We start from the raw sequence: 26,383 nt of genomic DNA on the forward strand, positions 1-26,383 counted from the left end.
ACATGAGTTATTTTTGGTAGATTGCGACCCCCTTCCTACATCTGACTGCGATTCCTAGATTGAGACACGATGGTCAAATCAACCGCTTTTTTTTATACGGACTCATTGGTAATATTTTTACTCATCAAAAATGAAACAAAATAATTGTAAAACAGCGATCTTTCTCAGGGAATATATAGCCTTAAGGTGATCCACTAGCAAAAATATAGCTTAGGTGCCTGGCATTTTATGATGGATTATAAAATACTTGAGGATACTTAAGAACCAATAAAAAAACCCTCGCCAAACCTGGTAAAATTTGTCTAAAATATAATAAAATAAAATCATTATTTAGGATTATCAAAATAAACTGCAAAACTCGTATATCGACGGCTTAATTCGTAGAATACGTAACTTCCATTTATCAAATTTTACAGTAGACACATAAAACCCGTTTTTTAAACTACTCGTTTTATGAATTTAAAAATTTAACACGTATTTTTAATTTTTATGTGATACCTCACAAGAGTGCCTGTATATACAGTGTAAAGACGGGGGAGCTGGAGAGCGTTGTGGGGAGGGTTAAGGAAGGGATTGTAGGAAGGGATTTATTTGCGCGTTTTGAAGAAGTTCGGAATGGAGAAAAAAACTTGCCCCTTTGTGAATATTGTACATTTGGCGATCTACCGATTTTTGCCACCAAACTACCGAATTTTTCAACCCTCATCTACCGATTTTCAGTTTCGCGGCTTGGCAGCACTGATGCGTCAGAGCATTATAAACAATCACAACAATCTTCGCGTCAAAATGTCATCCTCAACTACTGCTTGTAAACAGCAAACTAAGCCAAAAGTTAGTGTTTTGAAAAATAAATCTTTACAACACCAAACGCAAGAGGTTGTAATGAATGTTTTGGACTATTTTCAAAGAGAAAGCGAAAACGGAGGCCCATTTTTACCCCTAACTTCGCTAAACGAAGTAAATGACAGTTTTTACAAATACATTTGAGAAATACGCGAATTCTTCTGTAGGTTTGCGTGCACACAACGTCTAAAACCACTTGTGAAGACGATATTAGTTGTACCCGAGTACATAATAACCAGTTGGGCCCTTAAAAATGGATAGTGTGAAGGCTTGTATGGAAACGATCATGACTTTTAGTGAAAATGGCGTCCGCACAGTGCGTTTTGGATGTTGTCTCAACGCAGATCTACATTCTCCTCCCGATATCTTAGAAAATTTTACCTAATATTATAATTTCATTTTCTTCCTGGTTCTTGGTAAATAATTTGTTAATTATGTTAGTTATTTGTGATGCTTGTGACACTCAAGAAAAAAGAAGCACAACACATCTCGATATCTCTAATAACAACCATAAGAATCTTTTATTTTCATGAAAGATTTTTAAATGTTAGATTAATTTGACTATCAAATCATTTGCACATATTTTAGAGGACGGCAGCAGCATGTGGGTTGACTCTGCACACCGTGTCAACAACTAAAAAGAGGATGAAGCTTGCTGAGGAAACCAACACAATGCCGCACACACCGCAAAAGACACGTCGACGCCTTAAAAAAAAATCTACCGACATAGATATCGTTACAAAAGATGCCATCAGGCGAAAAGTTCATGAAATGCATTCACAATGTAAGTTGCATTTATAAGAACCATGTTTTTAGTAAACAGATAATGAAGTAGAAATAATGTAGGTCCTTATTCAATTCAATTCAATTTGTTTATTCCTTTAAAAACATTACAAAATTACATTTTAATTCGTTTTTAAGTACGTTTGTAAAATGATATTACACAATAAATAAGCGGTGTATCAACTACACCAGCATCAATAGAGCTTGCCTTTTAAAGGCAGCTTCACCGATGCTAAATATGTCGATATCTGAATTGATTCTGTTCAACAGCAAGACTGCTCTCCCCACCCGCATGACCATTGGCAAGTTAGTTCTGCAGGCCGGGAGATAAAATAGTCTATGATGTCGGTGACGGAGATAAACATCAGGAACATAGAGACTAATACTCTCCACTGATAGTGGGATTTTCAAACCATCCACGAATCAGTTTGAAGTATAATATGAATCATTTTAAAAAGCTTAGGTTAGGTTTATAGTTACTCAACACCTATTTGTTGTTCCTATTCATCCCTCCTTAAGTTATAACGCCGGTCCTACTTGAATGGCGGGAAAGGCATTGCAGTCCAATCATTCTAAATTAATATTGTATACCAATCTTTTTGTAAGGATCCCAACTATAAATATGCGTATATATAAATAATGTGGTTTAAGTCTCCCATTTTGTTATCTTCATGTCTTTTGTGTGGAAGAATATTTAATCAAAATGAAACTACTAAACTTGTAGAATGGGTAATAAATCACACTTATGGCACTGGAGATGCAGAAATCGTTCTTTTTTTATAAAGATTTGTGCAAAAGTTAAACCAAATTTTAAATCATATGTTACACAAAAACACATCACTAAATGGGCCAATCAAAGATATTAGAAGAACGAGATGTGCTATGAGCAGTTCATACTGTGTGGAATTGTTTGGCCGAGTGTCGCCGGTTTTGTTCACCAATACTACTGCATACCTTCGCTTACGCTAAGGTATCCGCACTAATACATAGAACAGATTTCTGTGCATACACGTCCCGATAGTATTCAAAGTACCCTAATTAGGTAGTACTCCGCCTACGGTCCGGCGGCCAACATAGCATATCTCGTTCTTCTAATATCTTTGGGGCCAATAGTGACCAACTTCAGTTAATGGAGTTGTATTACAAAGTAGGTTTTAATTTCGGACAGTACTTTTACAGTTGGTAAAAAGGTGACTATCAAGTAAAAAAAAAAATCAAATATACATATTATTTTCAAAGATAAGCAGTTAAAAGAAGAAACCCTATTAACTTTGAATTTTGAAGAATTGTTCAAATTCTCCGAAACAAGCCGTTAGAAACAGCGAGGTTGTGTTTGGATTTGACCAGGGCCATATTATACGAAAACGGTTGTTAAGTTTGATTGGAAATAATGTCCATTAGTGTTTTCAAAATGATTTCAGATAATTCGTACCTGTGTATTTCTTTACACAAACAAATTATTTTTACTGTCAACTGCACAAAATTTTGTTTTTTAATTCAACTACATATTCCCAAAAGTTTCCACTCCACTCCCATATTGTATACAGCATAATGATATAGCAGATAAATAGCATTTTTTTATTTCAGCTATTCCCTTATCCTTGGCGTCCATTCAAAAAGCTTTGAGCGAAGCCGAGATTTTCAATTTCAAACGAGAGAGCTTACGAAGATTACTTAAATCTATAGGCATCCATTACAGAAAAAGCGATGCCCGGAAGGGTCTTTATGAGTTGGAGCTCATTCCAGAAGACAAAATTTCAGGAGAAACAGATGAAAAGAAAAAAATGGCAAAAAAGTAATGACTGAATAAAGTTAACCCTTTTTATCATTTAATACAAAATATCTAGGTACTCATCGATATATCTATATGTACTGAAGTCAATGCAAAAATATTCTCTCAAGTTCCTATGTCCTCTTCTGATGATTACAGGAGGTGCCATAGTCTAACTGAACTGGGACCCCTGTGTAGCCATCGCGTTTTATGAAATTGAAAAATGTTATAAGGAAATATATTTCTCAAACTTTATTTATTTGTAATACTTAATTACATACAGGATTGGAACGCATTACTTTTGGGGGTTATCGAGAACTTCAAACAGATATTTTGGTAGGAACACAGTTAACCGCAAACCTGAGTTATTCTGATGATACATCAATCCGGAATGAGCCCATGATGAATTCTGAAATATGCTATGATTTGAATAAAGTACCAATATAAATTGATTGATATGTTTCTGTTGTGTCCGTCCTGCTCCTAAAACTCTATCCCTTAATCCTATCCACATCTGTACATCATTCAAAGCGACCTTGAATCTTGGACTTTGTTATGTTAAACACATATCTATGTACCTACATAACACAAAAACTCGTTCAGAAGTCACCAACGGTTGCATGATAATGAAAGAATGCAGTTGACGATATTAATATTATCAATGTGGATAATGGTGGACAATGCAGATTGGGGCAAGTGCGTGGGTAATTGGGAATTAAAACTAGACCTTGAAGATATTATATTATTTCACAACAATAACTTCGTTTTCAATTCTGTTATAGAGAGAATACATAGACTGGGCAATGAACTAATGGATTATATTATATTTTCGATTTAAATTATGACCCATTCCAAGCCAAATTAGTGAGTAATTTTAATTTATGTATATGATTGTATTCACAATGTATATATTTTTTTATTACTCGCATAAAAATTTCAAGGGTTCTTTACAGTTTAATGCTTTATTTATGTTATACTGTTCTCCATTTAATTTATAATCATTATGTAAAAGCCCAATATGGCGTTAATAAATAAATAAGCGTGGGACATATGGGGACAATAAATAAAATACAGTAATAAAAGCATTCATAACAGATACGTCTTCAGACCTAGCTTTATCCTCATACTAAGCTAAGATGTGTCAATATTATCTTGATACATTTCTTTTAATGTACATAACATAATGTATCTTTTTCCTGTTACATGTATCTGATGCTTGGCTAAAGGATTTGACAAGATATTGAGATGAAAGCAATTAAGGGAGGAGAAGGATAGGAAAGAAATAGATGAATGTTTCCGTTCACAACGGATTCCCAACTCCAGATCAGAAGATTGCGTGTTCAGATCACGTCGGGGTCACTAATTTTGGAGGTGTGAATGTTATTGCCAATTTAAGTGGATTGTAGGCTGGATGATTCTGCAGTTTTCCAATCCGCTGAATCCAAGGTTGCGTGGTTACTCTCGATGTGTAAAATCAATTATTTTTTAAAAAAATATTCCAAGTATGCATTCTCCTTATGTATTTATTGTCTTCAAATAATTACGTAATTTAACCCTTGAGACGTTGTTGATTTGCACGGATCGAACCTTCTACAAGCTTCCATTTTTCAAAGACAATAACAAGCACTATTTCGTTCTCTTTCTGACATAAAAGAAATAATTACTTTTTAGATGAGAGGAAGAGAGATATATGCATTTTAATAATGTGCGGTCGTTCTGGGACAAATATGGTCTTAGGAGAGTATAATGCGCGCACGGCATTTGGGACTATTTGGGTCTTAGAAGGTCCCAAGGGTTAACAACACATTATTATTTTTCAAGCCCACTTCTTCTGATACATTTTCCTTCCAAAACTATAATTCAACTGTCATCTTTAGCTTCAGGCAAACAAATACACTAGAAAAGAGAAAATACCTACAACTTCTGACATTTCCCATACATTCTGATGGCAGTATGCTACAATACGTATCATGCACTCAATCATGTAAGGCCCTTCGTTCACAAGCTACGGGACTGTGACGCAACCACAAGTAGACTACCGATATGCTACTCTTTAAAGCTGGTTTCCGTATACGGCGCTACCCAAATTATACTAAACTTGATCATTTTGTCTAGTGCAGCCGTGGAATCAATACAATATCAAGTAACTCCAGCAACGTAGACGATAATAATGTTTTTCTTTATATTTACAAGCATAAAACCAATCCAAAAGAAGATTTTGGGTTTACTCATACAACGAAATAAATGCTGATTGTAGGGCATTCGTCAATTCGTAATTACATATTTGCAAATAAACTAGAGCCTCCTTGCGGCGCGAGTTCTGAGTGTTGGTTTTCTTTCATAAGTTTGAATGGATTTTATGTGATATTGATCAAAATTCTTATTTCATAGCGCAAAACATCGCCACCGAGTACTAAATAAATTCAATTATTTGCTGCCATTGTCTGGAAGGAATGTCAACATGCTACACTAGAGCCTTTAGCGGTCAGCATTCTAGTGTTTTAAATAACTCAATGAAATCTAATAAAGACATCTTGAGACCACAATGCCATTTTGTAAAACTCAGTCACCGTATGCTGCGGACTTTGAGACTAAATCATCCACACTCAATATGGGTTTCCATCGAGTCAGGCGAAATTACGCATTATACTATTAGTATGTAACAAAATGATTAATCATTGGACCACCGTGGAAAAGTTAATTCATGGGACAATCACTGGGAAGTCAATTCCTTTTAATTTTGATTGATTGAAATGATGATAGTCAGTAAATTAACAAGATATATCAACACTAAATGTCTATGATTTCTTCTTTGATAACATTTCCATCAATGGCCGGCAATAGCGTGAGATCAATGCATGGATCGGGGCTTTTGAAGTATTTATTGCTAGCGTAATGTTCCTTGAAGTATTCGCCACCCAGTTCGTTGTACTCCTGTCGAGTGATGAGGTATTCGGGCAGTTGTGGGTCGCAAGCGAAGGCTCTCGCTCCTCGCCAGGCGTCTAACGAAGGGTCGCCGGCCATGTTGATTTTGTGTGGCGACTGAAAGGGCCGCATCTCCAGAAGTTCGCGAGATAGGCGCTCTTTCAATCCTGAATTATATAAAAACATTCAATTATATTTGTGAAGAGGTCTGCACCATAGTCTAAGAGTTAAAACTTATTACGGAGTGTATGCCATCTATTTTTTTTTTATGTGTTAATACCTCACAAGAGTCCCAACTGCTCCCAACCGTCTGGACTAGTGAGACTATGGCATCCTCAATTGAGGTATATTGGGGAGGCTGAAGGTAGTGGGGATGGGATGTAGATGGGGAAGAGGAGGGTGGGGCAGTATCTGGGTATTTAGATCAAACAGGGCTAAAGTCATTACAAGCAATATTTCGGTTCTGAATGGTGATTTTCACAAGGGCGATACTGAGAGTATCCTCCAATTAACACGAACACCGCTCAACAAATCGGGTCAGATATGCACCCTGTGCGTCTTGATTTTATATTTTTAATTTATCATTGTTTTATTCTGCAAAAAAAATTATCGATAACAAACGTATGCGACATCCACATAGGTCTTGATGTTCCAAAGTACAAACGTGTGCGTCAGCTGCAGTTAAAAGATTAAAACCTGTCAAAGCAAGTAGTGCGTGTAACCTACATAGTAACACGCACCACATAATAACAAGCTTACATCAAAGGTAAGAATGGGCTAGTGGCAACTACGCAGTCAAGGCTTTCTAGTCGGTCAAGGTTCTATCCCAATGTAGGTATATTCGTCAACAGCCGTAATATATCAATCCTATTGGCAATCGTTTATCATCAAATTTTTAAAATTCAACATACTAAAATATTATTACAGTTCGACACAACATGGCGATCGACCAAAGAAGAAACAAATCAATAATTTAAGTAAAAAAAAAAATTTTGAAAATTTTACACTTGCAATGCCACCAACTGCAAAGTTAAATCTGCCAAGCTGTAAAATCTACATAAAATGTGTCTAATGCCCCATTTACAGAATGAAATATCACATATGTATATGTATGTATTACAGTGAGAAATATGATTTAAACAGTGTTGGAAAAAGAAAGTACCATGCTATCAGTTTACAATAAAAAAAAATACCGCAAACGCTCCCGAAAAATTAAAAACAGTTCAATGAAAAAACTTTTATACATTTGAAAATTATTTGTAAAGTTTTACCAATTTTTTAACAATTATTTTTATACTAAACGAAAAAAGTAAAGTAACTGTAACTTTTATAATACATACCTTTGTCTAATTAAATATGTTTTTTGTAAAGTAGTAATTACAGTTACTACCATTGGTAAGCGACTTTAAAAACTTTATCTTTGTTTGCAATCAAAATTTTAATATTTTTAATTCCATATGTCGATTTGTAATACTAAAATCTAGATGATCTTTCATCTGCTTTCAAGAACAGTACTTGTATAAGTATTTATATACTTAATGTATTTTGAAGTACATTCAAAAACAGCCAATCCATCTGCATTCTGAAAGTTCTCATATGAGACGTACTTTGCAAAATGTCAGAGGCTTTAGATTCTGGGAACTTAATAGTTTTTTGTCGAAATGGTAATGTTGATGTAATTTTATTTTTTTAATACCTGAAAATTTGGAACAGCCCCCAGTTATGAATACATTATTGGCCATCTCTAGTTGCTCCTCGTAGGTAAATTGCTTCAACACATATTCCAAAGTTTCAGCCAAGCCGGCTTCTATGTTTCCCATCATGAATGGTTGGAATAATAGCTCTGGTGCTCTGGGGATAAAAAGCCAAATATTAAATACATAACTGAATCATTTCTAGTACAAACATACACTTTATGCATTACCATAATCATTCCATTACTACATGATGAAATGTTGTGACTAAATTCAATCATTCCATTACTACATGGTGAAATGTTGTAACTAAATTCAATCATTCTATTACTACATGGTGAAATGTGGTAATTAAATTCAAACATTCTGTTACTACATGGTGAAGTGTTGTGACTAAATGCAATCATTCCATTACCACATGGTGAAATATTGTAACTAAATTCAATCATTCCATTACCACATGGTGAAATGTTGAAACTAAATTCAATCATTCCATTACTACATGGTAAAATGTTGTAACTAAATTCAATCATTCTATTACTACATGGTGAAATGTTGTAACTAAATTCAATCATTCTATTACTACATGGTGAAATGTGGTAATTAAATTCAAACATTCTGTTACTACATGGTGAAGTGTTGTGACTAAATGCAATCATTCCATTACCACATGGTGAAATATTGTAACTAAATTCAATCATTCCATTACCACATGGTGAAATGTTGAAACTAAATTCAATCATTCCATTACTACATGGTAAAATGTTGTAACTAAATTCAATCATTCTATTACTACATGGTGAAATGTTGTAACTAAATTCAATCATTCCATTACTACATGGTAAAATGTTGTAACTAAATTCAATCATTCCATTTATGAATCAACAGCAGTTGGTTGATATTGTGCACTCTCATACTGCATGTGTTTACAGTGGCGGTTCTTCGTGGAGGGATACTTGGGACGATCCCTATCAGATATTCACAAAACCAAAACTAAAAGAAAAAATAGTCGATGCTTTGTCTTCACCAAAATGAATTAACTCTTCAGACTAATTTGTTCGGTTTTGCGAAAAAAACAGCTATTACCCGTATAATCAATTTATTGCTTTTCAGAACAGCATGTAAATATATGGTCACATAGAAATCATTTTGTCTCCCTTACCGTCATAATGAGAAATATGATCTAAACGGTGTTAGAAAGAGAAAACACTACATTTTATATTCAAATGTAGAAGCTAATTACAAAAAAAATTAAAATGTGCACCTCTATGACACCAAAGATTCCGACCGGAATTTGAGAAAAAATTATGAAACTTTGTGAATGTTTTGTCAATTATTTTTTAATGAAACCACAAAAGAGTGAGGTGACAGTAATGTTTATAATACATTTGATTAATAAAATTTAATTGTTAGGTATAATTTATTTAAAAACAAAAATTTATACACCCCTAGGTTATTTTTTTACAAGGGGCAAGTGAGACTACGGCATCCCAATTGGGGTATGTTATGAGACTGAAAGGTAGGGCCGGTCCCGTCCAGACGCAATTGGAACAGTCCGATCTGGGTGCCGGCTTGCCAAGGAGCAAGGGCCTTGAGGTTTTTATTGGCGCCAGGCGGCGTTTGGCTCAGGGCCAGCCCTGCTGAAGAGTAGGGGGGGAAGGAGATGAGGAAGAGTATGGGGAACGTATCGATTTTGAATGGTGGTCTTTCACCAGCGAGATAAGGAGTGTACCTTCCACTCTAATTAATTTGATTTATTCACAATCGATCTTTCCATCGTGGTAAAATTTGTAGACTAACCTCAATCTTTCAATTCCAACATGAAGCTGGTGAGCTTCAGAAAGTCCCCCTCCTACGGCAACACCTCCAAATAGTGGATCGTATTCTCTGAGCACATTTTCAATTTCTAACAACTTTTCATTTTCAGCATCAGAATCCGAGTCATTTCCTGTAATTAAACAAAAAGGAATATTATAATTAAAAAACAAACTTTATATTTTCCAACATAATATACCGTATATTCTCTCTAATCCGAACCTCCAGTTATCCGATGGATGGGTGTAACACAAGATGTTAATCATCGAAGAAAAAAGTTTGTTTTCGTTCATCATAATTTTATGAAGAGTGCACTGACTCCAGCAAAACAAATACTATTTACAATCAGTAACCTCGCATATAGCACCATGCCAATCGAAGTGGGGAACCAACTCGTAAATTAAACCTGTGTAAAAATAAACTGCGATCGTAGGCATTTTAAAAAATTGTAATGACAGTAGTTTGGTTTTGCAAAGTAAAAGAAATATGTATGTCCATCTTTTAAAATCATAGACAAATAGGTGATATCTATGCTATATACGGATTTACATGCTAAGCTCGACAATCCATCCAAGCCCAGCTTGCATCTAATATACCTTAGTGGATAGAATTGTACGAAGTTAGCGAGGGAATATAACTTTGGTATATCCCCAGAATCCGATTTGAAAGATAAAAAGAATATAATTTTAACTTCACTGCAGAAATTTTCTTTTTCATAGAGTGAGATGATTTTTTACGAAAAAAGCGCTACATAAATAAGCCAAATATTATTATTATTTTTCGTGTTCCTGCCAGGATTATGCGTATTGTGAGGCCGCACTGGATCATGATTATATCATGCTAGATAGAATTCCATCATTCTACCTTATTCATTAATGATTAAACCTGTATCTATAATTTATTGTCTTGCTGAAATAAAAATGCTTAACATGTAACTGAGTTTTAAATTTTCCTCTCTGAGAGAATATTTTGAAATTTGAAATTTTTTTAATATTTTAGGCTAATAAATGGGGCAGGCTCCGAATGAGAATTATGTTGTCTATGGTCGAGCGTTTTTTTTTTAGTTTTTTATATCTTTGTCGATGGTGTGAGATGCAGAGTAATTGCAAGCCAATTATGTGTCAAAATATTAACATATCTATGATTAACTCTTTGCACGCGGCCGTATCAACTGTTGTTACGGCAAAAAGTCTATACTCACACGCAGCTGTATCAACAGTTGATACGGAAACTTTGACGGCCGATATTCCAGCGCTCTTTCGTCATAAATGTATTTCTTGCTCACTTGGACATTCGTAGAACTATGACGATGCTGACATCTACAAGAATTTCTCAAAAATAAAATTGTATTTCATAAAAAAAGATCGATAATCAAGTGTGCCTCTTCGCGCCTTTTAGTCCTTTAGTTTACATTTTTGTCAACGGATGGCGTTAGTACTAGTATGTCATTCACAACTTTTCATAGCTAAAAATGATAAGTGATCATGGTGTTCCACTTGTGTCTGTCAACGCAGTGGCCTAAGTACACACACGCCGAGTGAATAGCGGGACCACATTCAAAAGATATGGTACGTCTTTGTATGAAATTTTATGTTTTTGTTTTTATAACATCTAAGAGTGTTGTTGACACACGAGGATTTGTTTTCATATTGTGGAGAATAATCTGTTCTGTCTATATAGTCCAATAAATCATGCCAGAATGCTATAATTTGACATTTAATTGCGTGCATAGGTATTTGAAAATATGTACCGCGTACGGGTATAGATAAAATGGAGCTTATTAACGCGTTCAAAGGGTTAAATAACAGATCAATTAGTTTCATACAAAAACCCCGGAGTTTTCGATTTAGTGAGTGGTTTATTTGTGGTTAAAAGGCTCCACAGACATATGAATATTAATAGACGAGAAGTTAAAGGCGAGGGGTTAAACCAATAGTTGCGGGACGCAGAGAGGAAAGCTGACTGTGATTCGTCAATAAATCAATCTGACAGTAAATAGGCATCTCGCATTATAATATCACCATTTAGTTCTTAAAAGTAAAATCTGCTTTTGAATGAATAGACATTTTTACATGGGAGCGCAAATTACTCGCCACGTTATGAACAAATTTGCGAAGTCCAAATTCGGCAAAATAAATTTCTTTTATTTTCAGAGTCGAATATTTTGTTTACGTATTTAGTTAAGACACTTTTATAAATGTTCATAATTTACTTCCCAGCAACCAACCATGAGCACACTTGAGAATCGCTACATTCGACCAATGTTGGAGGGTTGTCACAACCGCTCTGTTCCTATTAATAATAAAATAATGAAATCTTTAAGAAAATATATAACATTTCACTTTTAAGAAGATAATAGAAATGTTTTCACATTTCACTTTTAAGAAGATAAATGAAACACAGCTTTTACCAGCGATTCCTATAAAGTATTTAGAGTAAAAATTTGGACATCATTTTGCCGTCCGATACTTTTTCAATTAAAAACAAAAACATGTTTTTCTATCACACATCGCCACTGGGTATAACCTAGCGCATTACGTGATATGCACTCCTTCTCGTTCCAGCAGTACCGTACATGCGAAATAACGAGCGTACCTAACACGTGGTCCGTTGCGACGTGTGATAGAATGTTCCAAAGATAATATATGATCGGTGGCGACGTGCGATAGAAAAATATAATATTTTTAATTTGAATAGATAAAAAATATCATCGGACAGCATTAATGACACATACATTTTTCATTCCAAACATGCTCACTGTATCCAAATTTTACTTCCAAACATACCAATTTTTCACAATTGATAACCAACCATTTATCCTATATTAAGTGTTGTTTATGAGTTGTGTAAAATTCAAAACTCGTTTAGTAATAACGCCATTAAAGTGGAATAAATTTAAAAATTATTGGTTTATTATCCTTTATTAATACGACGGAGTTCCAGCAAGATATAACAGATGAAAAAATAGAAGTTCCAAATGATACAATTATGTATGTTATCAAAGCGCAAAAGGCGAAGGCAATCCCTGATTCTTATGCAAACGGCTTTGTGTTTCGCGTCCAGACGTATCTCGATGTGATAGTATATGTTTCTACACTGATCCATATTATACGATGTGAATAAGCTTAAAATAAAGTAAAATAATGCTTATATATGGAATGTAATACGACAATTGGGTTTATTCTATTTTACACCTCTTTTTTTACAAGTTTTCATAGCACAAGCCACCATTTTGCCGTGTTATTTCGTAAAATGAACCGATGATGCCTCGATTATAGTTGGCACAAGAATGATGACGTCACGTTTTCTAAATTCACGGGAGGCCATACGCGAGCCCAGCCGGCTCCAATGGAACCGGTATGGGGAGTGGGGAATAATACGCTTTTAATCACTTAGGGCAGGTCTACTAATATTCATATGTCTATGAAAGGCTCCATAAAATGTCAAACTCTCAAATAATCCAAAAATCCAGCCATTTCTCAAAGATTCCAGTAATCAGGAGTGATTCGTTAAACCGAACAAGCTCGGATTATACTGTACCTACATATTTACTATCTACATGATCATCATAATATTGCTGATTAAAATGTGTTTAGATTATGAATTTGAACTAAAAATATACCGATCAAAATTTAATTAACAAACTTTATGCTTCATTGTGATCTATTCAAATTGTGGACCATTGAAATGTCATAAAAAAAAAACAAAATGGCATTGATTGGTGCTAGCGAAACAACTGGTTAAATATTTAAAGCTTTTTTTTCAACTTTATCATGTTCAAAATTAAAATATTGCATTAAAGTATATATAGTAAGACCGTTAGTGTATAAGATGTAATGAAAAACTGTTGATTTCCCAGAAATAAAATAAATGTTTTGTACAAAAAAAATTACCTTCTCTACTGATAGTCTTGTACACGTCCCAGTCCTCGTCCCGCATGCCAAAGTCATCATTTTCTTTCTCCTTCTTGGCAAGGTGCGATATGAGGCGCATGCGCTCCTGCGCAGCGGCTGTCCTGCGGCGGGCCATGTCGAGGCGACGCTGCTTGCGCGAATACTTGGTCGACTGAATATCTGCACGCTGCCAGAACAAAATACACTTTCAAGTCATTGCCTCATTGATTACGACTGCGACCCTCACTCCAATTACCCCGATGAACCAGGCTACCACTTTTCACGTTACTGAGTTACCCATGTTCCAGATGCTAAGTTGATCATCTCAACTCATCGGTGATTTTCCTCCGCCTTCCACTTTCCCAGTGATTGCGAGCTTCTCTAGGTTCGAGGTTCAGATTGAACTACTTAACGATTCTTGTTTAGCAACTATCTTTTGAAGGATGCCTTAAGTTTTAAAATACATTTAAAAATGGTTGTACATATTATAGTAAAAAAAACTTTGTTTTTTTAAGGGTTGAGTTTTTCACTATTTATTCCTAAAGGCATTTTCAAAATTTATCTTAATTTGCAAATAAAAATGTATTTCTTATTGAATAAAGTCAAATTTTATACCTTTTTCTTGAATTCTTCCAGCCAAGCAGAGAACTGCACCGGATCAGAGGGAGGTTGGTATTTACTGTTGCCGCTGACAGAACTCTTCTCGTCAATGATCAGTATCCCGGGGTCATTCTCCGTGGTCGCCACTGCAACTATCTTCTGCCGAATCTTCTCAATTCTGGTGTTCAGCTGGTTTATCTGACGCTGGAAGGGAAGCGGCATTGTGAAAAGGTAATCTTTATTGATTTACAGGACCAAATAATTTGTTGAAGGAAAACAATTTATCTAGGTAGATAATGGCATTTAACAAAAATTACATGAATACCGCATGGGAGTCCCAACTATCTGGAACCAGTGGGACTATGGCATCCTCAATTATTTGGGTACGTTATGAGGCTGGGGGTGGGAAGGGAAAGGTCACATCTGGTCACTGCTACAGCGTATAACACAGTTTTAAGCATTTCAATTCTAAATGGTGGTCTTCCTTCAGGGCGATACTTAGTATCCATTCTGGGCAAGTCTATTCAGGTGTTTATTTCCCTCATAACATAAAAGTATATCACTGATTGTAACCTCTCCCTCTTTCTTATAAATGAAGGGTGTATCAAAAAGAGTCAACAAAGTTCTCAGTGGCAGTACCATAGGATAGAGAGAGTTGTTGAATATCTACATTCTAAAACAAAAGGTTTGTGGTTTACTTTCAAAGCCACGTAGATCACAGTTCTTATCTTTAATTTGTTTTTAGTACTGAGCGGAAAGATAATAAGTGAAATAATTATAAATGGTAACTACCTTAAGTTCCTCATAGTTTTTAATATCAAATGACTGAATAGCTCTATAAAATTCCTCTTCTTCTCCTTCCTCCAGTAAATCCTAAAGAAGAAAACAAATGCATATTAATATTTTTCTAACGGAATAACTTGTTGTCTTCAATGATTAAATTGTGATATTTAATCATTGAAGACAATATTAACATTTCTCAAACCGGCAAGGAATAAGTCCTAGGTTTAATTCCTAGAACCGACTGAATCTTTTCTGTCTTTTTATTAATTTAATTACTATTTTGTGCCTGTATAAAAACCAACAAAATTCTTTTGGTAATAGTGTAGTTTTGCATAAAATGAAAGCAAATATCAATGATGTAAACACTAAAAAAACATCTGAAAGCAGTCAGATGTTTTTCCATCATCAATCAGTATAAATCCAATACGGCGAAAAATCCATTTGTCAAAATGTTCAGGAGGGAAAATAAACCTAAATGCTGTTTATTTTGTGTTGCTGTTTCATATTAGAAAATATGTTTTACTATTGTTTGCGTCTATGCAAAATTAATTGTATTGCTATATTGCCGTAGGATTATTTGTATTGTATCAATTGTATTGGAACTTGGGATAAAGGCGGTCTCGCTTGCGTCTTTAGTGGGGATGATTCATTCGCGGTATTGACTTTAACCAAGTGCAAGCAGTCTATTGGTCTATTTTAATATTTTAATGCAGCTCCAATCAATGCAGCTGGTGCCTTTGAACTGAAAGCACTTGGACTTAGATAGACGATAACATATATTAATGATATAGTGATGTACATCAGGGTAAGCTGATAAAATACTACACGTCTTACTTGTAATGCCAAAAGTTGATTTAATTGTTCTTCATCTTCTGCTAGTTTTTCCTCTCTTTTCCTGGCGTTTATATCCATTAGTCGCTTCGCCATTTCTTTTTTTCTCTCCTTCTGAACTTCAACTATTGAAAACATACATATTCATTAAAATAATATAATCACAAGTAGAGGATGTATAGTTACCATTTATAGCTGCTTCCGGGTGGCATTCAATCAATATTGTTAATTTTGCTAAACCATTGGCCTCCGAATTGTTTGGCTAAAAAATTGTCCTTCACATCCGAATTAATTTTGTACCAAAAGTTTTAAGTGCAGTGGTGCACTAATTCTTACATAACTTTTAAACTAAACATGCAAACGAAACAATCTTTTTGAATTTACTTGTGCATTGAATCAAGGTATGTAAAAAATATATGCATTGTTATGTATGATTGAACGAGGATATGAAATTTTTTTTTTTTCAAAAACCAATTTAATTTGTTCATTTTTTTATAATTGGATTAAGAAAAGTTGTACATTAATCATACTTATTACCATAATATATATTTTTTGCCATTTGGGCTCTTGTTAGCAGCCCACCATGTGTTTTACGAACAAGCTTGTCAATTCCCAAACCACACAACATTTTGAAAAAATTCAATGAAGCTGAAATATAACAAAATTTCAATAGTAAATATCAGGAAAAAATTGTACCAACGGAGTCCTGCCAATTACTACGAAATAAATGCTTAATTATCTACAGAGCGATTGGCATTTAAAATTTTAAACACAATAATGTATTTTAATGTCAATAATGTATCCCTTTTTCGTTTTTAACCCTTAAATGCATGATTTATTAAATTTTCTGGAAAAAAATAAATTTTGTAGATATTTACATGCATATGCAAGGAAATATAAAGAATTTATTTTATTTTCCCTTTTCGTTTTTAAGCCGACAGACATCAGACCGCCGGGACGGCGTCGTTTGATTTTAAGACACATCACCGTACACACGCCGGGACGGCGTCGTTTGAGGCCAATGGATTAAAATATTTCTTGAAAGCCACTGAACATTGATGCAGGAAACATAAGAATTTAATTCACTTAGCTTTTCCTTAACCTCGCAGATTTTAGGCAGATAATTTTGTAAAACTGTTCCACAATCTTTGTAGAAGAATGAAAATCATAAATACCTGTAAGGAATGCATAAACACAACATTAAAAAAGTGCTGTGATGATGGAATGAATTATTGTAGCCATGTTGGCCTAATAGCCGCTTGCGTGCATAGGACAATGGATGCATAGACCTCAGTAGTACATCACTAGAGATGATTTCATCATCACACCACGTTTTAAACATAAAGTATGCATAAAGTCTGATATAAAAATGTAGAAAAAATTTGACAGTGCTGCTATAAGCCCTTACAGGTTGCTGGTTAGTATTCATGCCACGTGTCCTATAAGGGGTTAAATGGCAAGACCAAGATCAAACCAAAACCTCCTAGATCACAAGGCCGGGACACTCATTCAAAGCAGCCTCCTAACTTGTATGGTATTTTACAAAAAAAAATTGTTATATTTTTTTTCAATTTATTCTTATTTATTAAAACATCTTAAAATGTTTTAGTTAATTTAAATAAAAATAAATTATTTGGAGGTTCTCATACAGTTAGGGGGCTGATTTGATTCAGTGTCCCGGCCTTGTGATTTAGGAGGTTTTGCTCAAATGCACTTGGATTGAATCTCTAGAGAACATATTATAACGCAATTTAATAATCAAACATTTTACATTTTAGTGCTTTGTAATAGAGGTAAAATTATGGAAAGGTGTATTTGTTATATTTTTGAAATATACATAGTCAAAGAAGCCATTTATTAGAGTGATTTTGAATCAAAATAACAACTGTGAGGAAGAAACAAAACACACACTTTAAGCAATACATTCATGAATCATGTCACTATTCTTGTCAGGAGGCAAGGATAACCATCATATCTACATTTTATTATCAAAATGTACCTTCAATGTTAAAAATGACTTGCAATCGTTATTTACCTGACAAAGTAGGGTTTGCAATTGGCAAAGCATACGGCAGCTGTATCTTCCTCACATTGGCTTCATAGTGCTCTGGCTCGTTCCAGCGCATGATCTCCTCCTGATAGTGGACCGAGATGTGCCCGTGCTCCAGCAACAGCTCCTCGGCGCGGGACGGAGTGATGGCATTCAGGTGGACGGGATATTTGAGCTGCAGCAGCTTATGGAGATAGCTGACTATTTGAAAGCCACCTGAAAATTACACATAAAAGTTGATAATTGATTAATTTATTATTATAAGCAGTAAATAGATAAATATTTTAGATTTAAAAATTTAATATATATCTGGGGGTTAATACTAGAAGTATCAGTTAAGTTAGGTTTCAGAAAGTACTCTAAAACGGCCTGTCTTTTAAAGTTATAAATTTTTATGTCAGTCGCTCTAGATTAATGAAAGTGTGGCCTGTTAAGTTTGTATTTCAACATGATGTTTCCACATATGCCAAGATATGATATGATAAGATATCAACCAATAATATTGCTATGATGCTGGATATCAACAGCGCAATTGTTATGAAAGTGGATCAATTAATCGACCTGTGTGAAATCCAATTGTTTTGAAAGTGGATCAATTGATCAATCCCCCGGACGTCGATAAAATAATAACATAAAAAATATTATGTAATAATAAAATTTGCAAACCTAGACAAATATTTTTCAAATGCCAATTTTTTCAAGAGAGTCTAAGGCAAGGCTGCCCAACCCCAGGCCCGCGGGCCACATCGTGGCGAATTATAAGTGGCCCGCGTGAACCATTTTCAAAAAACCCGCCAATTTGAAAAAGTGTCGCGGGCCCGCGGTAAAAAAAACAATGCAGCTTGCGCGCGGTCGCCAGTGTTGCCAACGAAGGCGACTTATCGCTATTTAGGCTATTCAGAACGAGAATCAGCGACGAAAAATCTACCGGTTTTTGATATAATATTTTTTGCGTCCGAAATGGAATCTTGTAGCCACCACCCCCCCCCCCCCCATGGAATTCGAAGCGGAATTTTTTCTCAGCGAAGTCCCGTAACAACCCCCCCCCCATGGATTTCAAATATTTTGTGGGGAGCACTCATTTTGGGGGGAATTATGTTTATAGAAATTCTATTACTAACTCTAACAACCCCCCCCCCCTTGGAAATAGGAACCGTCAGGTATTCAGTGGCCCGCCAGTGATTCAAAATCGTCAATTTCGCCCAACTGTTAAAAAGGTTGGGCAGCCTTGGTCTAAGGTAAACTTTTAAATGTAATACAAAGCGTGATGCTCTCTCTTTCTAACACTATACCATAATACAAAATGAAAAAACTTTTATGAGTCCAAAAGGAGGGTTAAATTAATATGAAATATTTAATGGCACGATATTTTCATGATACAAACCTAAATTGATTCTCCTTGCATGCCTCCTAATAACTTCTCCTTTAAGAACAGGTACGATGTGAGTGGTGTGATAACCGCAGTTAATAATAAGTCCTGTGTTCCCAACATTATTATGGTAGAATGAAAATAGAGAATCCACTCCGTAGGCCAAAGAGGGGACTCCGTAGCATTCAAAAAGTAACTCGGACATTACTGAAAAATGAAAGAAATAGATAATATTAAAAATGATCATTATGTAAGAAAGCACGAATACAATAAAACTGTAAACCATTCACACATTCTTCTTTCGCAGTTCAAAAATCACTCTGGAACGAGCTGAGAGTATGGGGTGCCCTCTAAAATGCCATTTTCAAGCGGAAAATAAAAAAGGCTACTTTTACTCACACCAGCAAAATGCTTAACAGGCGGCGACAAGAATATTCAATAAATAAAATTACAATATTTAATTATTGAAGACAATATTAGCGATTCCTAAATGAAAATTTGAACCAAAAAGATACGGTCACATCTAGGACTCGAACCCAGGATATATATGTATCTTTTTCTGATTTTTCAGTTTCAAATAATCGTTTAGGAATCGCTAATATTGCCTTCAATAATTAAATATTAAAATTTGAGGTTTTACTCATTAAGTTATTCCAAAATTTAAAAAAATTAAATTACATTTTTGTTAAGGCCAACATGAACACCTTACCGTACTAGATAAAGTACTTGATTTTGATTTTTGTGTTTAACAAACCCAGTAGAAGGAAAAATGAATTTATAAGGTCGACACTGCAATTGCAGTGCTTCGTGATGTGTGTGGGCACAATTCTTCAACACTACAATTGCAGTGCTTCGTGATGTGTGTGGGAACAATTCTTCAACACTACAATTGCAGTGCTTCGTGATGTGTGTGGGCACAATTCTTCAACACTACAATTGCAGTGCTTCGTGATGTGTGTGGGAACAATTCTTCAACACTACAATTGCAGTGCTTCGTGATGTGTGTGGGAACAATTCTTCAACACTACAATTGCAGTGCTTCGTGATGTGTGTGGGAACAATTCTTCAACACTACAATTGCAGTGCTTCGTGATGTGTGTGGGAACAATTCTTCAACACTACAATTGCAGTGCTTCGTGATGTGCGTGGGAACAATTCTTCAACACCACAATTGCAGGGTTAATTTCCATTTGACTTTAAAATGCTTGTTTAAATTTTTTCTTTTTAACAAATGTTTCGTTAAGTAGCCGAGCAAAACAACATAACCGCCATTTATCCCCAAAGCTGGGCAAATTTAAGAATGTTCGCAATATGAGGTGGATTTCTGTGTATTTTTATTATTATTTTTTTTAATGTGAATACCACACAAAATTCCTAACTGCTCCCAACAGTCTGGAGCCAGTGAGACTACGGCATCCCCAATTGGGGTATGTTGTTAGGCTGAAGGTAGTGTGGAGGGAAAGGATATGGGGGAAGATGAACGTGGGGAGAGTACCTCATCAAATAAAATGTATTCGCGCAAGCCTTTTTTTTAACCCGCGGCCTTCGCATTACTAGTCAAGAGCCTTACCACAGAGGTCGTCAAATATTGAAAAGTCGATAATAAACTTTTAAGTGTATAGAGGACCAGAATCCATTATGGGCATGATAATTGGTATTCTCAAATATTGAGACGACTAATATAATATATGGTTAACATATTATCAGGAACGGCCCTGAGCCAAACGACGCCTGGCGCTAAGAAAAACCTCAAGAGCGTTGCATTTGATGTTAGGTATTATCAACGCCTTGGCTCCTTGGCGCATTAGCACCTTAGCAAGTCGGCGCCTGGAGCAGACTGCTCCAATTGCGCCTGTAAAGAACCGGCTCTGCGTATTCAGTATCATATCAGTGTTTATTTTCAATCATAGTTTATAGAGCAGGTCATTTTTATTATTATTCTGCTCCAGCAAAAAAAAGCAATGTGCCCCAAGACCATACTAGGAAAAAGGTGAGAAATTTAGTCAACTTACATTGTCTGCAGTAATTAGGGTTGACAAAGGCTTCGGTCATGACAATGGGATGATTGACACTACCCTCTGTGTTTATTCCCAATCGGCTAAATGTATAGTCAAACACCTGCTCTTGGGCTTCAAAGTGTGTTACAACATTGCGGTCGAACTGAGTCTTCAGCTGGAAACTAAAAATTATGATTATATAAGTCATTATTCTATTTAAGCAAAGGCTGCTTATAATCAAGTAACATTAGATATAAAACTTTACAAAGCTGGCCTTTTATTATTACTATCCATCAATCTAAAAACCACAGCGAATGCCCTCCCACAACTAATTTCAATCCAAAAGTAACATCACCTATGATTAATTTCATAATACAACTAACTCCCTGTCAAATTACGTTGCGTCGCTTAGAAAGCCTAGATATAAATGCATGAAACATTAAAAAGAGCACAAAGTTATCGTTCAAACCGTCTAGTGTAACTTTTTTATTTATCGGCTAAGTGTTATGAAGATGAACTTAACACACTTCGGCCGGGAAAGGTAGTTTTACCCGTTCGGTCGATTGATGCTTAAGGCCGGGAAGGGTAGTTCTACCTTTTGCGCCGGCATCATTTCAATGGCAGAAAAGATGGAATTATTCAATGTTTTTACATGAATATTATATACCAATCTCTTTGTAAAGGTCCCACTATAAGTACATAATTATCGAATCGTAATGCAAATCTTTTTTTAAATTTATTTTCGTGCCTTTCGTTTACATCGGTATTTCAACAAAAGGATAGTATATTATTTGTTATTGAAATAATTCAATTCCTGGAATGAGGATTTTTATGACCGTGAAACCCGATTCGAATCTCTTTTTCCGTTCCGCACCCACTCAACTTCTATGTGCAAGTGAGCGAGAGATGTCAGGTGTATTTAAAGAAAGCGGGTATGAGCAAATACCAATAGGCAGACCGTAATAAACATATTATACGGTTAATTGAGTTGCATTTCAAATAATATTCGATTTTCATTAGGTAGTTTTATAGCTTGGGTATGCTGACTTACTATGTAGAAATTTTTATTAAAATATTTATAAAAACTTTAAATTTTAAAAATTTGCACGGGACCTTTATTTTTGCCCGGACTCAGCATAGCGCCAGTGCAAAAAATACCAGGCCGAAATGTATTAACAACCCAACTTGATGTACAACTATATGATCTCGATAGCCGTAAGCTTCTAACGTACGCAAAAGTGAAGTGAAGACTGTTAAGTTAATGCTCAAAAGTGTTATTGCAAATTTAATACATAGACCGTCACCAAACCTTGTGACTTCTTTTGTTTGCTGAACAAGGACTTAAGAATTAATAAATAACACAAAGATTTTTTTGTTTTTATTTTCAATTTTCGAATTCTATGCAGGTCTTGAAGAACGAAATATTTCATTTATTAGAGAATATAGTTTTTTTTAATTTCCCAAACTATTTATATAATATGCTAATACTCTTGGAAGAATACGGTTCCATATGCTTTATTTTTAAAAATTGAATTACAAAACATTCTTTATATTCACTTATAAAAATTTATTTTATTATTTTATTCAGGATTTAACTTTGAACCTTAATATCTCAGTTTCATGCAAATGGCAGATGGAACCTTGCTGTTCCAAGGGCACGAGAATTTCACGTCTGGAGGCAGCGCTTGATTGTGGCACGCACTCCCATCCACACATATACGTTTGTCTAAGCTTGTGCAAATCGACATACCTTTTTGTAAATAGCAGTTTGTATCTGAAAATTAGACTAAAAATTCTAGAAAATATTTACCTAACCATCGCAGTTTTAATACACACAGGTTATGGAAATTACACTTCACTTCAACTTAATTACTACAAGAAACAACTATTTGCATCGGGAGAGATCCAAGTTTCCGACTTTCCGAGCACCGAACGCAACATTGTCAAAAATCAAAAAAATCACAAAAATTCTAGCATTCTTCAGTTTTTGGTGATTTTAACCCTGAATGACTAGTTTTCGATTTAACCATTTCATACGTTTTCAAAGTAGAATAAATTTGCTAGAATTTGATGCCAAAACCGTTTCTCTCCCCGCCACTCCCTCCCCCTCAAGATCAGGCCCTTCGTCTTCAATAATTAAATATTACAATTTGACGTTTTACTCATTAAGTTATTCCAAAATAAAATATTCATCCTAGACTTGCAGAAAAGTCGATAAATGTTGCACATTAAAATTAAAATAATATATATTTATCTAAGACACTGTCTAAATTGCATTTAGTTTGGATTGAATCTTGCGAACATACATAAAGGTAGCAGCCAATAAAAATGTGCAGTGAGAATATAAAGACAATGATACAGTTAAATATGACCGAAGAAGATAGGGTCCCATTAGCTCAGTTGGTAGAGCGGTGCCCCGGAAAGACAAGGGTCCTGGGTTCAAGTCCTAGACGTGACCGCATCTTTTTCTGTTCAATAATTAAATAATTTTTATTCAAACTTCAAACACACGACACACAAAACAATGAATATTATTACTGCAAATAATTTTTTTATACTGTTTCGGGCGGCGACCACACAGACAACCCTTCTATTATTAGCTACCTATTGCGGTCACGCCTCAAGATTAGTTGGGAGCTTATGCCTTACATTCAGTGTTTAGATAAATTCCTGCTTTAAAAATAGTTGCTTACTTTGGGGAATCTTTCACCCTTACAAAAAAATAGCAATTATTATTTACCGCACGGCTTCAATGTTGATAATGTCATTTCCAATTTGTATTGGAGGGGTTATGGGAGGGTCTCCATCTTTCTTCCCCCGCTCCTTTCTGGGCTTGGCTATGAGATTCTTAAAAATTAGCAACGGATCTTGCAATGTGGCCCAACCAGCTCGGCATTGATAAGAACCTAAAATAAAAATAAAATTCTACATAAATTACAGTTCTACAAAAAAAACCTCTGCAATAAAAGGTTTTATTTTTCTCTAATTCCGCTTCACTCTTAATACGCAATATTTCACTTTTATAAATGGATTTAGCTTTATTAATTCAAAACATGATTTATTATGTCGGGGGAGACGGAAAAATACGCACTTTTAATTTTAATTTCGTTTAGTCACTTACGCGATATGTCAATTAGTATGCGGCGCCGAGCCGACGGCGACTATGTTCATATCAAGAGTTGGATTATATTCATAATATCGTAATAGAATTAAATCACAAACCAGTCTATACAAACCTTGCGTAGCCCACAAACTACTTGAAAACTGGGATATAACTCTAAAGGGGACGCGAGCAGGCGTTATTAAAGGTTCCCCAATATTTATAGTAACTTTTAGTAATAATATAACTAAATTCAAGTATTAATTCAAAGTAAACATTCCGTGTTTACCGTGAAGCGGAATTCGTAACCTTTACCTAAAAGGTAACTACTTTCGTGTTGTCAGGAGTCATTTCAATGCCAGCTCGAAATATAATATTAAACTATTTATCTAATCTAACAAAATTGTTGATCAAAGTTTTTGAAAACTGGCTTCACTGTTTTTGTATTCACTCTTGCGTATAGCTTATTTTAGTTGTGCAATTACAGAAGTTATTTTTTCCATTCAGTATTATTACCATTATCGATGACTAAAGGGACGTTTCCGTCTCTCAAGGACGTGGAATATTCATGTACAATATCTGGTACCGCTCTTGAATCCTTTAATTCTAAAATATTACTCATAATAACGCTAATTCCAACACAAAACTTGTGATATTTTTGCCAACTGTCAAACTGCAATAAGCCGGGCCGCGGGCGCATAGAATTCAGCATAAATAGACCCATATGTAGACCACTCTCGAAGAATCAGTGATGGGCAGTGATGCCATACCGCGAAAATGAAAATCGGTAGATTCGGATGAAAAATATCGATAGATTAGAGACAAAAATCGTATTGAGCGTGGCCAACTATCCTAAATGGTTACCGAGACATCGAATTGACGGGGAATGTTATGTATTAAGCGCATAGACGCCATAGTCAAGCGTCATTGACTCAGCGGAATAATCACTTTGTTACAACTCTACTTAAGGGAAGTTAATAATTAATATTATTCATGTGAAAGATAAGGAGGAACGAGTACAAAAAAAAGAAGTTACTTAAGTTCGACCACGATTAATATTTATTTTGAAAAATATATAAAGAAGGGTTAGTCTTAATCTAGCTTAATGATAGTTTTAAATTGTAATTCTTAAAACTAATTGTCCTTTTTCTTAATCCTAAATTATCTTCATTCACTGTCTTAAAAGTTGGGTCACGTTACGAGATAATTATGCAAAAATTGTGCAGACACTTCCCTTTACGATGATTCTGGAATCACGGATCTCCACGTTCGCACTTATCACCGACAACACAAGCGGCAACTTGGGTTGGATCCGAAGGGCGGAAGTTGTTCAACCTGGGCCAAGGCTCCGAAGGGCGGAGTCGGCAGGCAGCGAATTCTGAGTGGGCAGCTTCTGGGTAGGAAAATCCTCGGCACCGCTCCAAGGAGGAGAGCAGGAAGTTTCTCGGCGGAGGCGAGACGGTAACTTCTGCTAGGGCAGCTCCCTGGTCGGAAGAGCCTCGGTGCCGCTCCAAAGGGGGAGAGCAGGAAGTTTCTCGGCGGAGGCGAGACGGTAACTTCTGCTAGGGCAGTTCCCTGGTCGGCAGCTGCCTCGGCGCCGCTCCAAGAGGGAGAGCAGGTTGATGACTCCCAAGATGATGACTGTCGAGTGCGGAAATGTGAAGTGTCGAGAACTAGGCGAGATCGTGACCGCCAAGAGGGCAGCCTCCTGGGCGGAGGCGCCTCGGCGACCGCCCCAAGGGGGGGCGAGATGATGACTCTCGAAAGGCGAGATTGTGACTCCTAACTGGGTACTGTTGACTCGGGACTGTTGGTTGCGGAATCTGTCTTCAGCTGTTGAGGCGAGATCGTGACCGCCGAGAGGGCAGCCTCCTGGGCGGAGGCGCCTCGGCGGCCGCCCCAAGGGGAGGCGAGATGATCACTCTCTGA

General features: G+C 35.7%; 1 protein-coding gene and 1 long non-coding RNA gene across 3 annotated transcripts; one reads left to right on the forward strand and one right to left on the reverse strand.

Annotated features, from left to right (window-relative positions):
• The first annotated feature begins 764 nt into the window (after positions 1-764).
• On the forward strand, positions 765-3,849 carry LOC149418464 (uncharacterized). Of its 2 annotated transcripts, XR_016302983.1 has the most exons (4): positions 765-957; positions 1,432-1,627; positions 3,214-3,421; positions 3,557-3,849. It is a non-coding gene; the product is annotated as an uncharacterized LOC149418464 (long non-coding RNA). The 2 variants fall into 2 exon arrangements; XR_016302982.1 differs by having other exon boundaries at positions 3,214-3,849.
• Positions 3,850-5,198: 1,349 nt separating this feature from the next.
• Arp5 (Actin-related protein 5) lies at positions 5,199-25,144 on the reverse strand. The gene is made up of 12 exons (XM_089638512.1): positions 24,971-25,144; positions 24,095-24,260; positions 21,370-21,536; positions 19,373-19,564; positions 17,974-18,204; positions 15,942-16,063; positions 15,117-15,197; positions 14,340-14,528; positions 13,725-13,911; positions 9,817-9,964; positions 8,019-8,173; positions 5,199-6,489 (listed from the first exon to the last, which is right to left on the reverse strand). The coding sequence occupies exons 1-12, from the start codon at positions 25,074-25,076 to the stop codon at positions 6,188-6,190; spliced, it is 2,046 nt and encodes a 681-aa protein (XP_089494638.1). The 5' UTR covers positions 25,077-25,144; the 3' UTR covers positions 5,199-6,187.
• Between the last annotated feature and the right edge of the window lie 1,239 nt (positions 25,145-26,383).

Source organism: Hesperophylax consimilis, chromosome 13 (assembly GCF_061612785.1).
Source record: "Hesperophylax consimilis isolate HC1 chromosome 13, BYU_Hcon_1.0, whole genome shotgun sequence".
NCBI lineage: Eukaryota > Metazoa > Arthropoda > Insecta > Trichoptera > Limnephilidae > Hesperophylax > Hesperophylax consimilis.